This window comes from Drosophila takahashii, chromosome 3L (genome assembly GCF_030179915.1).
Source record: "Drosophila takahashii strain IR98-3 E-12201 chromosome 3L, DtakHiC1v2, whole genome shotgun sequence".
NCBI classification, from domain to species: Eukaryota; Metazoa; Arthropoda; class Insecta; order Diptera; family Drosophilidae; genus Drosophila; species Drosophila takahashii.
In genome coordinates, this window is record NC_091680.1 from 14,999,944 (window position 1) to 15,013,122 (window position 13,179).

The 13,179-nt window shown below is 41.5% G+C and overlaps 3 protein-coding genes across 3 annotated transcripts in view; 1 reads left to right on the forward strand and 2 right to left on the reverse strand.

The window, feature by feature from the left end:
* The window catches only part of Ets65A (DNA-binding protein D-ETS-3), a 35,978-nt gene extending 27,705 nt beyond the window's left edge, over nucleotides 1-8,273 (reverse strand). Inside the window, 4 exon segments of the mRNA XM_017156951.3 lie at nucleotides 1,019-1,189; nucleotides 3,619-3,995; nucleotides 4,425-4,718; nucleotides 7,485-8,273. Coding sequence (XP_017012440.2) covers nucleotides 1,019-1,189; nucleotides 3,619-3,995; nucleotides 4,425-4,657 — 781 coding nt within the window. The 5' untranslated portion in view covers nucleotides 4,658-4,718; nucleotides 7,485-8,273.
* Nucleotides 8,274-9,353: 1,080 nt separating this feature from the next.
* Nucleotides 9,354-11,189, reverse strand: loj (logjam). Its single transcript, XM_017156824.3, has 6 exons — nucleotides 11,128-11,189; nucleotides 10,805-11,034; nucleotides 10,661-10,738; nucleotides 9,963-10,226; nucleotides 9,728-9,895; nucleotides 9,354-9,672 (listed from the first exon to the last, which is right to left on the reverse strand). The coding sequence occupies exons 2-6, from the start codon at nucleotides 10,949-10,951 to the stop codon at nucleotides 9,616-9,618; spliced, it is 714 nt and encodes a 237-aa protein (XP_017012313.2). The 5' UTR covers nucleotides 10,952-11,034; nucleotides 11,128-11,189; the 3' UTR covers nucleotides 9,354-9,615.
* Nucleotides 11,190-11,553: 364 nt separating this feature from the next.
* On the forward strand, nucleotides 11,554-13,073 carry LOC108067747 (galactose mutarotase). The gene has a single exon (XM_017156930.3). The coding sequence runs from the start codon at nucleotides 11,873-11,875 to the stop codon at nucleotides 12,968-12,970; it is 1,098 nt and encodes a 365-aa protein (XP_017012419.2). The 5' UTR covers nucleotides 11,554-11,872; the 3' UTR covers nucleotides 12,971-13,073.
* The last annotated feature ends 106 nt before the right edge of the window (nucleotides 13,074-13,179 follow it).

A 13,179-nucleotide genomic window follows, 5' to 3' on the forward strand; every position in this document is an offset into this window, starting at 1 on the left:
GGCAGGAACAAAGGATATAAACATAAGGCCTTGACAATTGTTTGCCAACTTTCCCACTGCCAAATGAACTCAATTGCAGTTCCCAGAGGGACCTGGCACAAAAGGTTCGCAGTTGAGATTACGGGCATTAGTCAAGCTTATAGCATTAAGTCAAGTGAGCAATTGAGTTATCAAAGTTGGGAGATCCTTCAAGAGGGGATTTAAGCACTTCGTGGGAAATAATGTCTCAATTATAGTTATATGAAGTATGTTATCTTGATACTTAATTTTGCAAAAGTAATATATATTTGCGAGTAATGTATTATTTAATTATTTATTGTATTTGATTTCAAAATATAAAAACTTAAAGTGTAATCAGACTTTTAGCTGAGACACTGTTTTTAGACAAACTATGTTGAATCAAGATAAAATTTTCGTATTTCTCCCTAATTTCCACCGAAAAAAGGTGTTTTTGTCAAAAGCAATAAATTTATAAAAATATTGAATCAACTTTAAAAGCTAAATATTTATAATATTACACACAGAAATAAGCTTAACAATTTTAAGTAAATATCAGTCTATTCAAGTCATGAATTAAACGATGCTTAAACAATATTTTAAAATTGAATAATTAAAAAATGATTCAAACTTGTGTATTTCTTAAAACTATTTATTAAAGTTTCCATTTCACTGTTGGCCAGAAGTTGAACCAGTTTTCGAAACACTGAAGAGAACCACCAGTAATTGTTATAATAACGCAACAATAACAACAAATACAAATACACCAAATCCACTCGTGGAATTGTTTATAAAATACAAATAATTTTGTTTACTTTATGAAAAACATTTTATATGATATTCCACGAACACCCCTAGAGCAGAAAATCCTTCGCTAAGGACATTCCACCCCCAGTGCACACATGCGCCACCTTTTATGTGAACAATGACACTTTGTATGGCACCATCAGGTTGCTGTCCTGACTGAAAGCTGTCAAAAGCTCAAAGGACATTTTTGACATAATCACAGTGTTGAACTTACACAGTGCAGAGCCGCCTCCTGCTCCTGATGCCGATCCCCCTGCCCCGGCGCCACTGGTGCTGCTGCTCTTGCTGCCGCTGATCCTGCCCTGCTGATGGTCGCTGGTCGAGGACGAGGACGAGGGCACCGCTGCATGCGAGGATGTGGTAGCGCAGTCCAGCGAGGATTTATCTGAAAGACGAAGAAGCAAACAAAAGGATATTTTAATTGCCAGGCAGCGAAAATTTGCACACTCAGCACGGCACGCTTCGCCTTTAGCCACGGAAAGGATCCGCAAGGAAAAAAGTGAAAATAAACGGAGAGCCGGGACTCATAAATCTCGGCATAGATAATTGTCATCACAACTAGCGACTGGTTTATTTATGGCTCGAATTATGGTTTTTACTTCGCTACCCCGCCCTGCCGAAACGTCACGCAACGTCGCTCGCCAGCCAACCTTCTAACCCTCCACCCCACGCCGCCCAATGGAAATGCTGACAGATCCTGTGAACCGCAAAGGACATAATCGCGAGGGTTGTCACTTCACAGACCAGCGATGGAGATGTTTAATTGCCGTAAATCTTTGTTTGATGTAAACAACAATAAGCCAGCCGGCGAGGAAAAAATTGCAAGAATAATTTGCTACGCTTTCAATTGAAATGTCAAGCCGGATATGATACGAGTCCATGATTATAAAAGCCATGAAGATGATGGGAATCGCTTCCCATCATGGGAGCTGTCTGGAAACGGACGGTATCATAATTTGTGCCTCTGTCTTGGGAAAAATGGATTCAAAGGATGATAGCTTGTATCTAAATAAATAATCTAAATATCATATTTTTTTAATTTTTATTTTTAAGCAAAGCCATTAAATTTATCTTCATAAATAAATAAAACTTCATAGCCGTTTAAACTAAATTTAAAATTTCTCTATAAAATGACTTAAAGGAAAAATGTACATAACTTTATATTATAAGCTCCTTGACTTGGCTGCAAAGTGTAATTATTTTTTATGCGCCTCTGTGAGCCAAACGTCTTTTGAGCAAAAAATAATGAGTTACGCATGACAAAATCTTTTCATGGCGAAGCAAAAGCGGCAAAAACTCAGCTACAACTTGACAGCGACCACAGAAAGAGACAGCCCGAGCGTAGATGAAAGAGACGGGGGAGTTTTGGGGAGCAGGAGGCAGGCTCAAAAAGGATTCATTTCATATTTGCTTGAGCGCGTCGAGATGAGACGGAAAAAGATGAGCAGGGCGGCCATTTTGTGTCTAGCAATTGCGAGGATAGACTTCAGAAGTTGTCCCTTGGGAAGCAAAATGTCCTTAAATTGGCGATTAAAGTAAAAGCAAGATAAGGCAAATTTAAACGAAAATTTTATTATTCAATTTGAGCCAAGTTTTTCCATGAACTACTCGTCCTTCAGCCCAAGAACAGACAAGTCGGGCCATGTCAGCCTTTTCTAATTGAAAACGGAGCAGAAACAGGACATAAATTTGCCAAAAAAAAAGAAACAGATAGCAAGAAGGAAAGAAGTTTTCTTATAGAAATAAATGGACATGGACAACTTGACGGACGGAGGCGGCATAACAAACTCTCGCCAGGCACGCGATGAAATTGTTCGGTTTTTGATGTTTCTATCAAAACCTGGCAAGGACCGCAAACAGTCAACAGCAACCTGCTCCGGGCTGCATTATAAGCCACATCCGCTGGCCCGGCTTAAATTGATAAATATGTAACCAAACCAAACCGAACCAAACCGAAAAAAAATTAAAACGAGCCATGAAAATATCAGAGGAATAGAAACCGACCCCGGGAGACCTCAACGTTTATATGGATAATTCAATTTAAATTTTTTGCCCAATTTTTTCCCTTCTTATTGTTGTGTTGATACAACAAGCAGAATTATGTACATGGCTGGTCGCGGTTTTTAGCCGTTGTTTTGGCCATTAAATGTTACGGGCTTGGACATATTTGGTGGTTGGTCAACTGGGATCGGGAGAAGGGATCGGCGGGGGTGGCAGTTGGCCAACATATGCTGCTTGGATGTGTTTAAATAAATACGCGAAATTTGCCACTTTTGTGGCACAACATTTTCGGGTGCCTTTTGTCTCGCTTTCGGTCCGTTTTGCCTTGGCCGGAAGCGCAGGATTTGTTTTTCCGCCATTTCGTTGACATTTTTGTGCTAGACAATTGCGAGAAGGTCAGTGGGTTGGTGCACTAAAAAATATATTTTTTTTCGGTTTCATTATCTAAGTCTTTTATATAACGACCATGACCATTAAAGTAATCACAATTAAAATAAATAGAAACTTAAAAAATAGCTATATGCTTAAACAGATCTGTAATATTTCAATTAAATAGGTTTTAAAAAATATTGTAGGATTAAAGACGTTGTTATATTTTTAAGAAAACACTTTGTATACCCACAAAATCATTTAAAAGTTCTAAAAATTACTGTATAATAGGTTTTAGCAGAAAACTATTTATAGATTAACCTACAGAAACCTGCTTTCAATAGAACAAATTGTTTTTCAAAATTTTTAAAGCTTTTAAATAATATTTAATTATTGTTTTTCCCAAAGTAAAGCTATAACTTCTACCCCATTATCTTCGCTTACCTGCCCTGACTTTGTGCTCCACATGCGAGGAGCTGGACGCTGTTAGCGATGGCAGTGCCGGAGCCGCACTCACCGCATCCAGAGTTCCGGACGTGACCTGTCCGGCACTGGACGTGATGACGCCGTGCTGGGTGACGGCGGGCGAGCAGCCGGGCGGCGGCTGCAGAGTGTCCAACCGGTGTCTCTGGACACTGTTCCCACTGCTGCCCAGCACTCCGGCCGTACTGCTGCTAACCGCATTGTAGTTGAGCACTCCGGCCACGCCCACTCCGACATTGGGATTGTGTGGGAGGCCGAGGCAATTGCCAGCTCCGTTCCCGGACTGAACGGGCAGGGTGTCGAGGGTGTCCGTCAAGCGCTGGCTGGAGTAGATGTCACTGCGGTGGCAAACAGGACATTCAATATTTTAGTAGGTGACTAGAGAATAATGAATATGTGACATCTTGTAAGGATCAAATGTTTTTTCAATATTTCAAAACATTTGGTAAGTTCTTGAATGAACGTTTTCTCGTTCGCCCTTTTAAACTATAATTAGATTTTAAACTTAACATTTATTAACGTTTTTACAGTTAAATGTCTTTGAATTAATACTTAAAAACTTTTTTAAAATGGGACTAGAACTTTATTTTTAAAAAAATATGGCTACAAAACGATACCTTTTTGGTCTTCCAGATATTTCTGGAAAATAATCATTTCTGTGAAAAATATAGTAATGTTACTAACTTTTAAAGATGTGATTTTGGTATCAGCTTAATTATTCAAAATGTATTTTTAGAGTAATGAATAAATATTAAAAAGTCGCTCACCTGAAGGCACTGCTGGCCCCGAAGAAACTACTGCGGTCCTGAAGCGCCGCCTTGGCCTTTTCGACGCTTTGCTTCAGCTGCTCGAAGGTGGACTGGTGGAAGCGATACGAGGTCCAGTCCGGCGAGCACTGTCCGAGGGTCAGGCAGTCCTCCGTCTTCACCTGGGCGAGAGTGGGCGGCGACACTCGCTTCAGGTCCAGCGCCGTCTGATACGAACAGGAGTTCTCGTACATGGCGCACGCCTGGGGAGCCTCGATGGCTGGCTGTTGGCTAAACAAGGGATTCCACTTGACTCTGAAAGAGGAAGAGATAGGAAATGAGAGAGGATAACTAAAGCATATCGCATAAATGTAATAATATATCTGCCTTATTGAAAATAAATGCTAGTCAATGAAACAGAAAGGAATTTAATATATTTTTTAATCGGGGGTGCCATAGAAAATATTTTCAACAAAAATCTTACGAAATATTTCTGTGACACCCCCGAATAAATAAGATTTTATGAAAATATTAAAGCACAAATCGCAACCCTCTTAAAAGTAATCGTACAAAAATAAATATTTAAAAAATAACTTGTTTAAAATTTAATTTGTATGTTGGCCAATTAAATATAGCTTTATAGTTCCGAAAATATATTTTACTCCTTGTGTCTAATTTTTAGTTAGGAGCATATCACAACTCTTTGAAAAATGCTTAAAATCGCTCAAATTATCTTAGCCAGAACTTTAATTGCTCCAAAGTTCAAGTAAATTCCATCACTCACCTCATGGCAAATTGCAGAACAAGATATTAATAAATCATAACGCCTGGCCCACAATTAAAGACTGCAATTTTATAAAGCCTCTCGGGCCAAACAATCGCTCTAATTGCCATGGCTCCAACACGTTAAACGAGTTCCACCCGAATCCCCCAGAATGCTGGCATAATTAATAGTGGCTGCTTTGGAGCTTGGCTGCTTTGCTGCTCCCTTAGATATAAACACGACGTGCATAATTATCTGGCTCGTTATTTATTGTGTGTACAGTCCCGCTCTTTGGTTTTTGGACTGGGCCAACGTTGCGTATGAGCGTTGGACTGTGCGTGGGTGGCGGCCATTTGAGCGTGGCTCTCTAATGTCCAGCTGGTCGGGGATGAGGGGAAAAGGGCCAGGGAGGAGAACCATTGTTTACTGGCCCTTTTCGGCCAGTCTGCAGTTAGCACACACAGGGCATGCAAATTTTTGCACTCTGCCCTCGTCGGAAGTTGCTGGATTTTGATTTATGCCAACGAAATTTATGCCATACAAAGTGCGACTTGTCCTGTCTCTGTCCTTAAAGTGTACTCGAAAAATCGAAAAACCGAAAATAGAAACCCGGAACCCCAGCAGCTTTAAGATTTTTGAGGGGGAGAATAGATTTCGTTATCACGACGGTCGCATCTGCAGAACATCATCAACTTTTGCCTTGTCAGACATTATAAACGGCCTGCACACGCCTCATTTATTATTTATTATTTGTACTTGGGCCGAGGACCTGCGATTGCATGTAAGCAAATTTCGCCAGCAAACATTAGCAGGCAGACATTTTCTTTTTGTATTTCGTATTTTTGTATTTTCCAAGCTATCACAATCGCTGAGCGAACGCGCGCACACCGGAAATACGAGCGGGATGCCAGGATGTCGGTCTGCAGATGGGCTGAATGCTCGTTTCGCTCTCCAGCGCGTGTTCATTTTTTGAATACCACTTCGTATCGCTGTGATTGCCGAGTTTATGCTCTTCGACAGCTGTTAATGGTGTAATCCCCTTGTCGAAGGAGAGATCCCTTAATTAAGAGGCCACACGTTTGGCTGCTCTTTAATGGTTTGTAAGATTTTTATGCGATTTTTGGACATTTAAATTTTGTAATGCTTTCACTGCTCGCTGGCTGATGGAACTGCTGGGCTGTTTAATTGTCGAGCTAATGCCGATGATGCTGCTCATTTGCTCTGTTTGCTGGTTTATGAATACTTCCGTTTTAAGTTCGCTAATTTGATTAGCAGAAAACATATGCCACCGAGTGCTCTGATGGTGGAATGAGCTTTTTGAGGGGTTGGATAACTAGCATTAAGCGGAAATTGCAAAGTGAATTACAGGGAATAACGAAAGTTAGTTGTAAACCTGAATCTGCCAAACGTCTTATTAGTGGAAATAAATTAAATAAATTTAACAGAATTCCTTATGGCGATTAAAAGTGGAATGTTTTGGTATTATACAATACTACCTTTAAAGTGAAAGAAGAATTAAATTTGTATACAACAAATTCAAGTGTACGAATTAATTTTTAAAGGATGAAAACCAGTTCCTCATTGTGTACCGAACCTATATATTGAAAAACATCTAATTTTGACCTATTTCACCCTATCCGATCGGCAAGCGCTTTAACCCTAAACATGGTAGACAAAAAGAATACAATTTAAAAAGTTTTATTTCAATCAATAGCTTATAAGATATTGTATGTACATTGAGCGAAATGTCTTTAAATACAGCTTAATTTTGAACTTTATATCCGATCGTTTCTATGGGAGCTATAGGAAGGTTTCAAACTTTATTTGTGTAAACATATTTTAGGACAACTAGCTTTTAAACTGTACTCACAAAACAATATGGAAACATGCGGCCAGACAGACATGGCTATAACGACTTACCTATTGATCCTGATTAAGAATTTATGTGCTTTATACATTTTGACCAAAATTATAATATCCTGGCTATAAGAACGATCTACAAGGGTATCTCTCCTTTTCCTAACCAAATGTTTTTGTGTTTCTAAGCATACATCTATGCCATTGCAATCGGCTTTCCGTTTATTGATTGTTTTAAATATTGTTAAACTAAAAAAAATTAATAGTTTTACAAATTAAAAACCTAACAACTAGGAAAGAAATATATGTATTTTTATGAGTTTGTAAATAAGTCCGATTTAATTAATTTTATTTTTAATAAGCAATTGGCAAAATTAACTAAAAATCTCGAGGTTTTTCAGTTTCCACAACTCCGTCGGCTATTTAAATAATATTCAACCCATATTGCAGCCGGAACTCACCTCAGGATTGTGCCTGTTTATGTAATTAAGTTTATCCAAAAATGAGACTCCACGTCGACTATCTTTCGGACTTCCGGCGGGATAGGTAAGCACTTCACAATCGCTTATGGTCGATGCAGTTAATCACTCACTCAAGTGCGTACAAATTGCCGACCGGAAATGAAATTATTGTCAAAATGGCGACGGATATGCGACAAGTGAACGCGACAGCGACGCGCCACGCAAATGACGGTTTTGTTTGCAGTCAAAGTTCCGAAGTCCTGGAGCGGATATGCAAGGAAATTTGTCAGTGCAAGGACGACGAAGCCAACTGGACACCGACGGCGGTGGGCTCCTTGGGCATTTCTCGATGCCTTTTCGCACAGGTGTACAAAGGGGTGGCGGTGGGTTGTGGGTGGTGGTGTGCCGAGTGGTAAGAGGTTCGCAACGAAAGCGGAATGAAAATGAAATCAAAAAGCGAAATTTCTATAATTTCCGCACAAAAATTTCCGCGACACACTGGCAGGACACATGTGTGTGTCCTTGTTGTTTTTCGTCTTTTTCGTTGTTGCCACGCCCACAGCGAGCAACAAGCTGGGCGTATGTGTCCAAGTTTTCCGTGTGTGTTTGTCACTACTCCTGCCTTGCTTTGCTTTTCTTTGCTCCTCTTGTATTTGCCACTGTTTTTTGTTTTTCTGACCAAGAAAGGTTCGCCTTTGGTCCTTTTCCCGGGAATATTGACGACGTGTGACCGACGAATCTAAACCGCAAAGTATCGCTATTATGTCGTCCGCGACGTGTTGCACTTGGTAGCGCGCACTCCAAGTTAATGTGGCGGCCAGATCATCCCGTCCAGTCGCCAGTCCACGCTCAAAGATGGCGACACACTCCTCCCACAAAGCGCTGGTCCTCGGTGGAATGGGAGGGGGTTCAGTATAATCAGCAAGGATGTGTCACCCCATCGTCCTGCGTTCCTGCGGTGGCCGATGCGCAGGCGCGCTCTCCGCACCACCCCCACCCACTGCCACCCACTTTGCCGCTGCCCTTTTATCTGCCGCTGTCATCGGCTGCTGGTGGGCGGAGCCAAAAACATCGTGTGCCATCGTGGATGCTCCTTTGCTTCGCCTTGCTCCATGTTCTTGGGGCATCATTAGTGCTGCCGAAGAGAGAAGACCCCATTTTGGGCGGAAGTGCGTATGAGCAATATTTTAACAATGGCGTTTAAAACAGTTAAAGAGCGTGTGCTGGTGTGCGAGGCCATTAGGACCTTAGTTTTGCGGGCTCTTTAAGACCCGCAGATAAGCTCGCATAATAACATTTTAATTTCGAGCAAAAGTGGCCACAAAAGGCGCCCCAAGATCCCCTGCCAAAAAGGATATAATTAACATGCCAGTTGAGCCAGGGAACACACATGTGTTAAATGACTTTTGGATAAGCGGCGAGCACGGTGACATGATTTAAGGTCCTGCGATGGATGGGGCAGGATAATTTGCGATAAGCGGGATTCGGGGTGATTAATACACCAGCATAAGTTGAGAAATGCCTTTGAAATGTCTTCGACTCTGAGATTAGACTAATGAGCTAGCTGCCTTTAAAATAATGTATACAGCACATTCTTTAAAAGCTACTTATATTTGTGCATTTATTTTTTCAATTTGAGTGGAGTTTACATTAAAAATACTAACTCTTTTCAAAAAGGATACATTACTTTAAAAGTAACGGTTCATAGAAGCTTTCCAAAGCTTGTTTAAAGTCCTTTTAGAGCTTTTAGTCAGCAATCCAACCCTATGGACAGCTTTTCAAAAATAATTAAATGTAAAATGTATTATACAAGAATCTGTAAGGAAGAAAACCATATCCATTCCATCTCCCAAATAAAAACCGAAACAATTACAAAAATCTTCAATATTTTAATTGAACAAAACACACAAATGTACACTTATCACAATAAGTTTTGCTGTCTACAACTCGTATGACATAAGTAGTCGCAATTATGAAAAAAGTCAGCTTAGTTGCACTTGATCAGTTTAGCCAGTGGTAAAATAAGTTACAAAAACGCGAAGGGGTTTCAGCCAGAATAATGAATGTCTTGGAAATGCGGATGGAATTTGAAAAAGAAGCTGTAAAGTCTTGGGAAAAAAACTTGGCGAGTTTAAATTCGACTCTTGGAGCCCGACTTGACTTCGAATAATTTGCGCACAAAGAAAACCTGGAAAATAGGATATTATTAGAACAGGAAATGGAAACTAAAAGACATAACTTGCCTGTATTGAGCATGTGATCAATATGACCACAATTTGGCTAATCGAGAAGGTTTGAATATACGCATTGTTGTCCAACAGCAACGCATAATCGCGCGATTCGCGATGCCTGCTATGCGCCTGATAGCCCATCATGTCGTTTATATTCCGCTCCACGGTGCCAATGGTGGCCTAAAAAATAGATCATTGTGATTTTTTTTCTTATTTTTGGGTGTGTCTGAAAACCAGTTTAGCTTACTGTGAAGTTTTGCATGTTCAGCTGCAGCTGTTCGATCTCCTTGGCGTATTTGTCCCAGGCATCGTACTTCACCACGGTGATATAGATGTTGACCAGCTTGCCAGCGAATCGGGAGAACTGGTTGTCGATGCACACGGAGTAGTAGCCGCCTGGCGAGACCTGATCCGTGTAATCGGCGGTAGCCTGCCATTGGTAGGGCTTCACCACCTCACCGGAAGGATTGCGGACTGCGAAGCCAGCCATGCCATCGCCTCCACGCACCACCTGAAAACGGGTAGGGATTATTGTATGGGTTTAAAAAACATGTAAGTTATAACTATTTTAATAGGTCTTAATAGGTTTTAAAATAAATAAAATATATTTGAATTCTCCTAAAACCATACAAAACGATGCAATCTTTGTTTATATTTATACGTATTCAAATGTAAGATATCTGCTTTAGATATCATTTAAATCAGTTTGTTCGAAATGTTGGAAAACAATTATTGGTAGAACACTTTAAATTTGTTACATTTTTAAATACTTTTTAAGCATAGTCACTCGGAATGATTTAGATATAATTTCTGCTTCATTACTTGGATTAATGATCAAATTATTTTAAAGTTATTTTAGTATTTTTATTAATGGTCCAAACCCATTGGAACTAAACGAACCATGATTCCAGACCCCAAATGAAGGACCAAATGCCCCCAACTTACACTGAAAGAAACGTAGAATGTGGCTCCTGCCTTAACGTACTGATGGTAGCAGTCCTCCTTGCCAGCATCTATGTGCACCTGAAAGACAAGACAATCTCCCGATGAAATACGATCCTCTAGCGGAATCCCGAACCCGGAACCCACCTTGTAGTCCATGGCCACCGCTGGAAGATTCTCGTACCATGGTTGTTGGGCCTCCTGAGCGGTGGTTACGTCGATTAGCAGACAACAACAAATCACCGCAATGGGAAGTAGTAGATTTATCTGATCTCTCTGCCACGTCAATTGCATGTTGGGGTTTCTGTTCGTCGGATTACTGGAGCGTGGGCGGGGTGAACTCAGCGGGCGCCAATCTTCGGTTTCCTCTGCGCTCTCTGTCAGTAAAAGGGGAATATGCAGCGGTTAGCTAGCTTTCTATTTGCCGAATTAACATAAAGTTAAATAAACCAATTCAATAAACAACCGACCTGTTGCTTAGAGGTGGACTTTTTTGGTATTTTATATTTTGGTATTTTCTAGGGCAGGGTTGCCAGACAGTTACAGGTGGCAGCATTGTTTACAGGGGGATGAATTTTTTAAAAAATTTTGAATAATTAAGTTTTGGATATTAGTATATTATATATATATATTTAAATTACAAATTGTTATAATTCTTTATATATTATCATCAATTATTTCAATTTTATATCATGCCAAAATATTTTGATATGAAAAAAAGTTCTACAATATATTCGTTCTTAAAGTTAACTTTATTTAAATAAAATTAAATAAATATATATGTTTACTATGCCAAAAATGATTAACCCCTCCTCAATTTATTTGGCTACACCCGTTATAGAAGAGCATTTTTAAAAGAGGTTTGGCAACTCTGAAATTTAAACTACAATTGAGGTGATTAAAAAGTAAACAAGAATTAGACTAATTTACCGCCGAATTTGAGCAATCTCTTGGATAGCGAGGACTGGCACAATTCCCAAAGATCCCCCCAAACTGCCCATCCCCATTGTCTAAGACCCCTTCAAATCGCCACCTTGTTATAACCGGTATCTGTGTGCATAATCTTGTGTTTTTGTTTGCGGCTTTTTTGCGATAATTAATACAAACACATATGCGCATCGAGTGCTGATTAACCTCTACGCTGTGGAGAGGGTCAGATAAAAACGCAGTGCAATCGGCACTCGCACTCATTCCCCAGCTGCAGCCGGATCCAAAATGGTCAACGTCACGGAGGACGTCTTCGCCACAGAGGCAGTGAATCCGATCACCAAGTCGCTGGACACCATCAAGCGGTTCACCCTGAGGAATGGCAATGGAATGTCCGTCCAGTTGATCACCCGCGGAGCCACCATTACCAGCATAAAGTATCCCGATGCCCAGGGGCAAATAGATGACGTGACCCTGGGATTTGATGACTTGGCGGGCTATCAGAGTGAGAGGAATCCCTATTTCGGAGCCACCATTGGAAGGGTGTGCAACAGGATTGCCAACGGCAGCTTCATGCTGAACGGGAAGCTGGTGGAGGTGTCCAAGAACCGGGACAACAAGTTCCAGCTCCATGGCGGCTTCGTGGGCTTCGACAAGGTCCACTGGGAAGTGGTGGCCAAGCGTCGCGATGGTGTCACGCTCTCGCACACCAATCCCGATGGCCATGAAGGCTATCCCGGAACGGTCACAGCCGAGGTGAGCTTCACCCTGAGCGAGGATAACTGCCTGCATGTCCTTCTGAGTGCAGTGACCGATAAACCCACGCCCGTCAATCTCACCAATCACTCGTACTTCAATCTGGCTGGCCACAAAACCGGAGCCCATGGTCTCTACGAGCACACCATCGAGATCAATGCCTATGGGATCACGGAAACGGATGAATTCTCTATACCAACGGGAAAGATCACACCCGTGGATGGCACACCCTTCGATCTCCGTGTGTCCCGAAACCTGGGTGAAGGTCTCAAGGATCTGCAACCGGCCCGCGGCTACGACGACAACTTCTGTGTAAGCTTCAGTCCACCGCAACCATTGGCCATGGTGGCCAAGGCCATCCATCCGCCCAGCGGTCGTTGGCTGGAGGTGGTCAGCAATCAGCCCGGCGTGCAGTTCTACACCTCCAACTTCATGCCGGATGTGGAGCGCGGTGAAATGGCTATTCCTGGCAAGGATGGCGCCGCGTACGCCAAGCACGGTGCCTTCTGCCTGGAGACACAAAAGTTTCCCGACTCCGTGAACCACAGCAACTTTCCCTCGACCATTCTGCGGCCGGGGGAAAAGTACCAGCATGAAGTCATCTACAAGTTTGGGGCTTTCTTACGCTGAGGGTCGAGAGCTTATCTAACATATATATACGAATAATCACCATGTATCCGACAAACCGTAAATAATAACCAATATAACCAATAAACCAAAAGCACGCAGATTATGCAAAGAGGTTCGAACACGATGCGACCATAAAAAACGGGGCAATCAATGTACACCACGAGTTCGGGACATATATAAGCCGTTGAAGGGTTGGTAGTCGTAAATCA

Bases quoted from the DNA above. Each gene is read 5' to 3' on its own strand.
- loj (XM_017156824.3), bottom strand. From the start codon at position 10,951: ATGCAATTGACGTGGCAGAGAGATCAGATAAATCTACTACTTCCCATT. The intron at 10,739-10,804 runs GTGGGTTCCGGG...CTTGTCTTTCAG, and splicing joins CGGTGGCCATGGACTACAAG to GTGCACATAGATGCTGGCAA. The intron at 9,673-9,727 runs GCAAGTTATGTC...CCTATTTTCCAG, and splicing joins TGATCACATGCTCAATACAG to GTTTTCTTTGTGCGCAAATT.
- LOC108067747 (XM_017156930.3), top strand. From the start codon at position 11,873: ATGGTCAACGTCACGGAGGACGTCTTCGCCACAGAGGCAGTGAATCCG.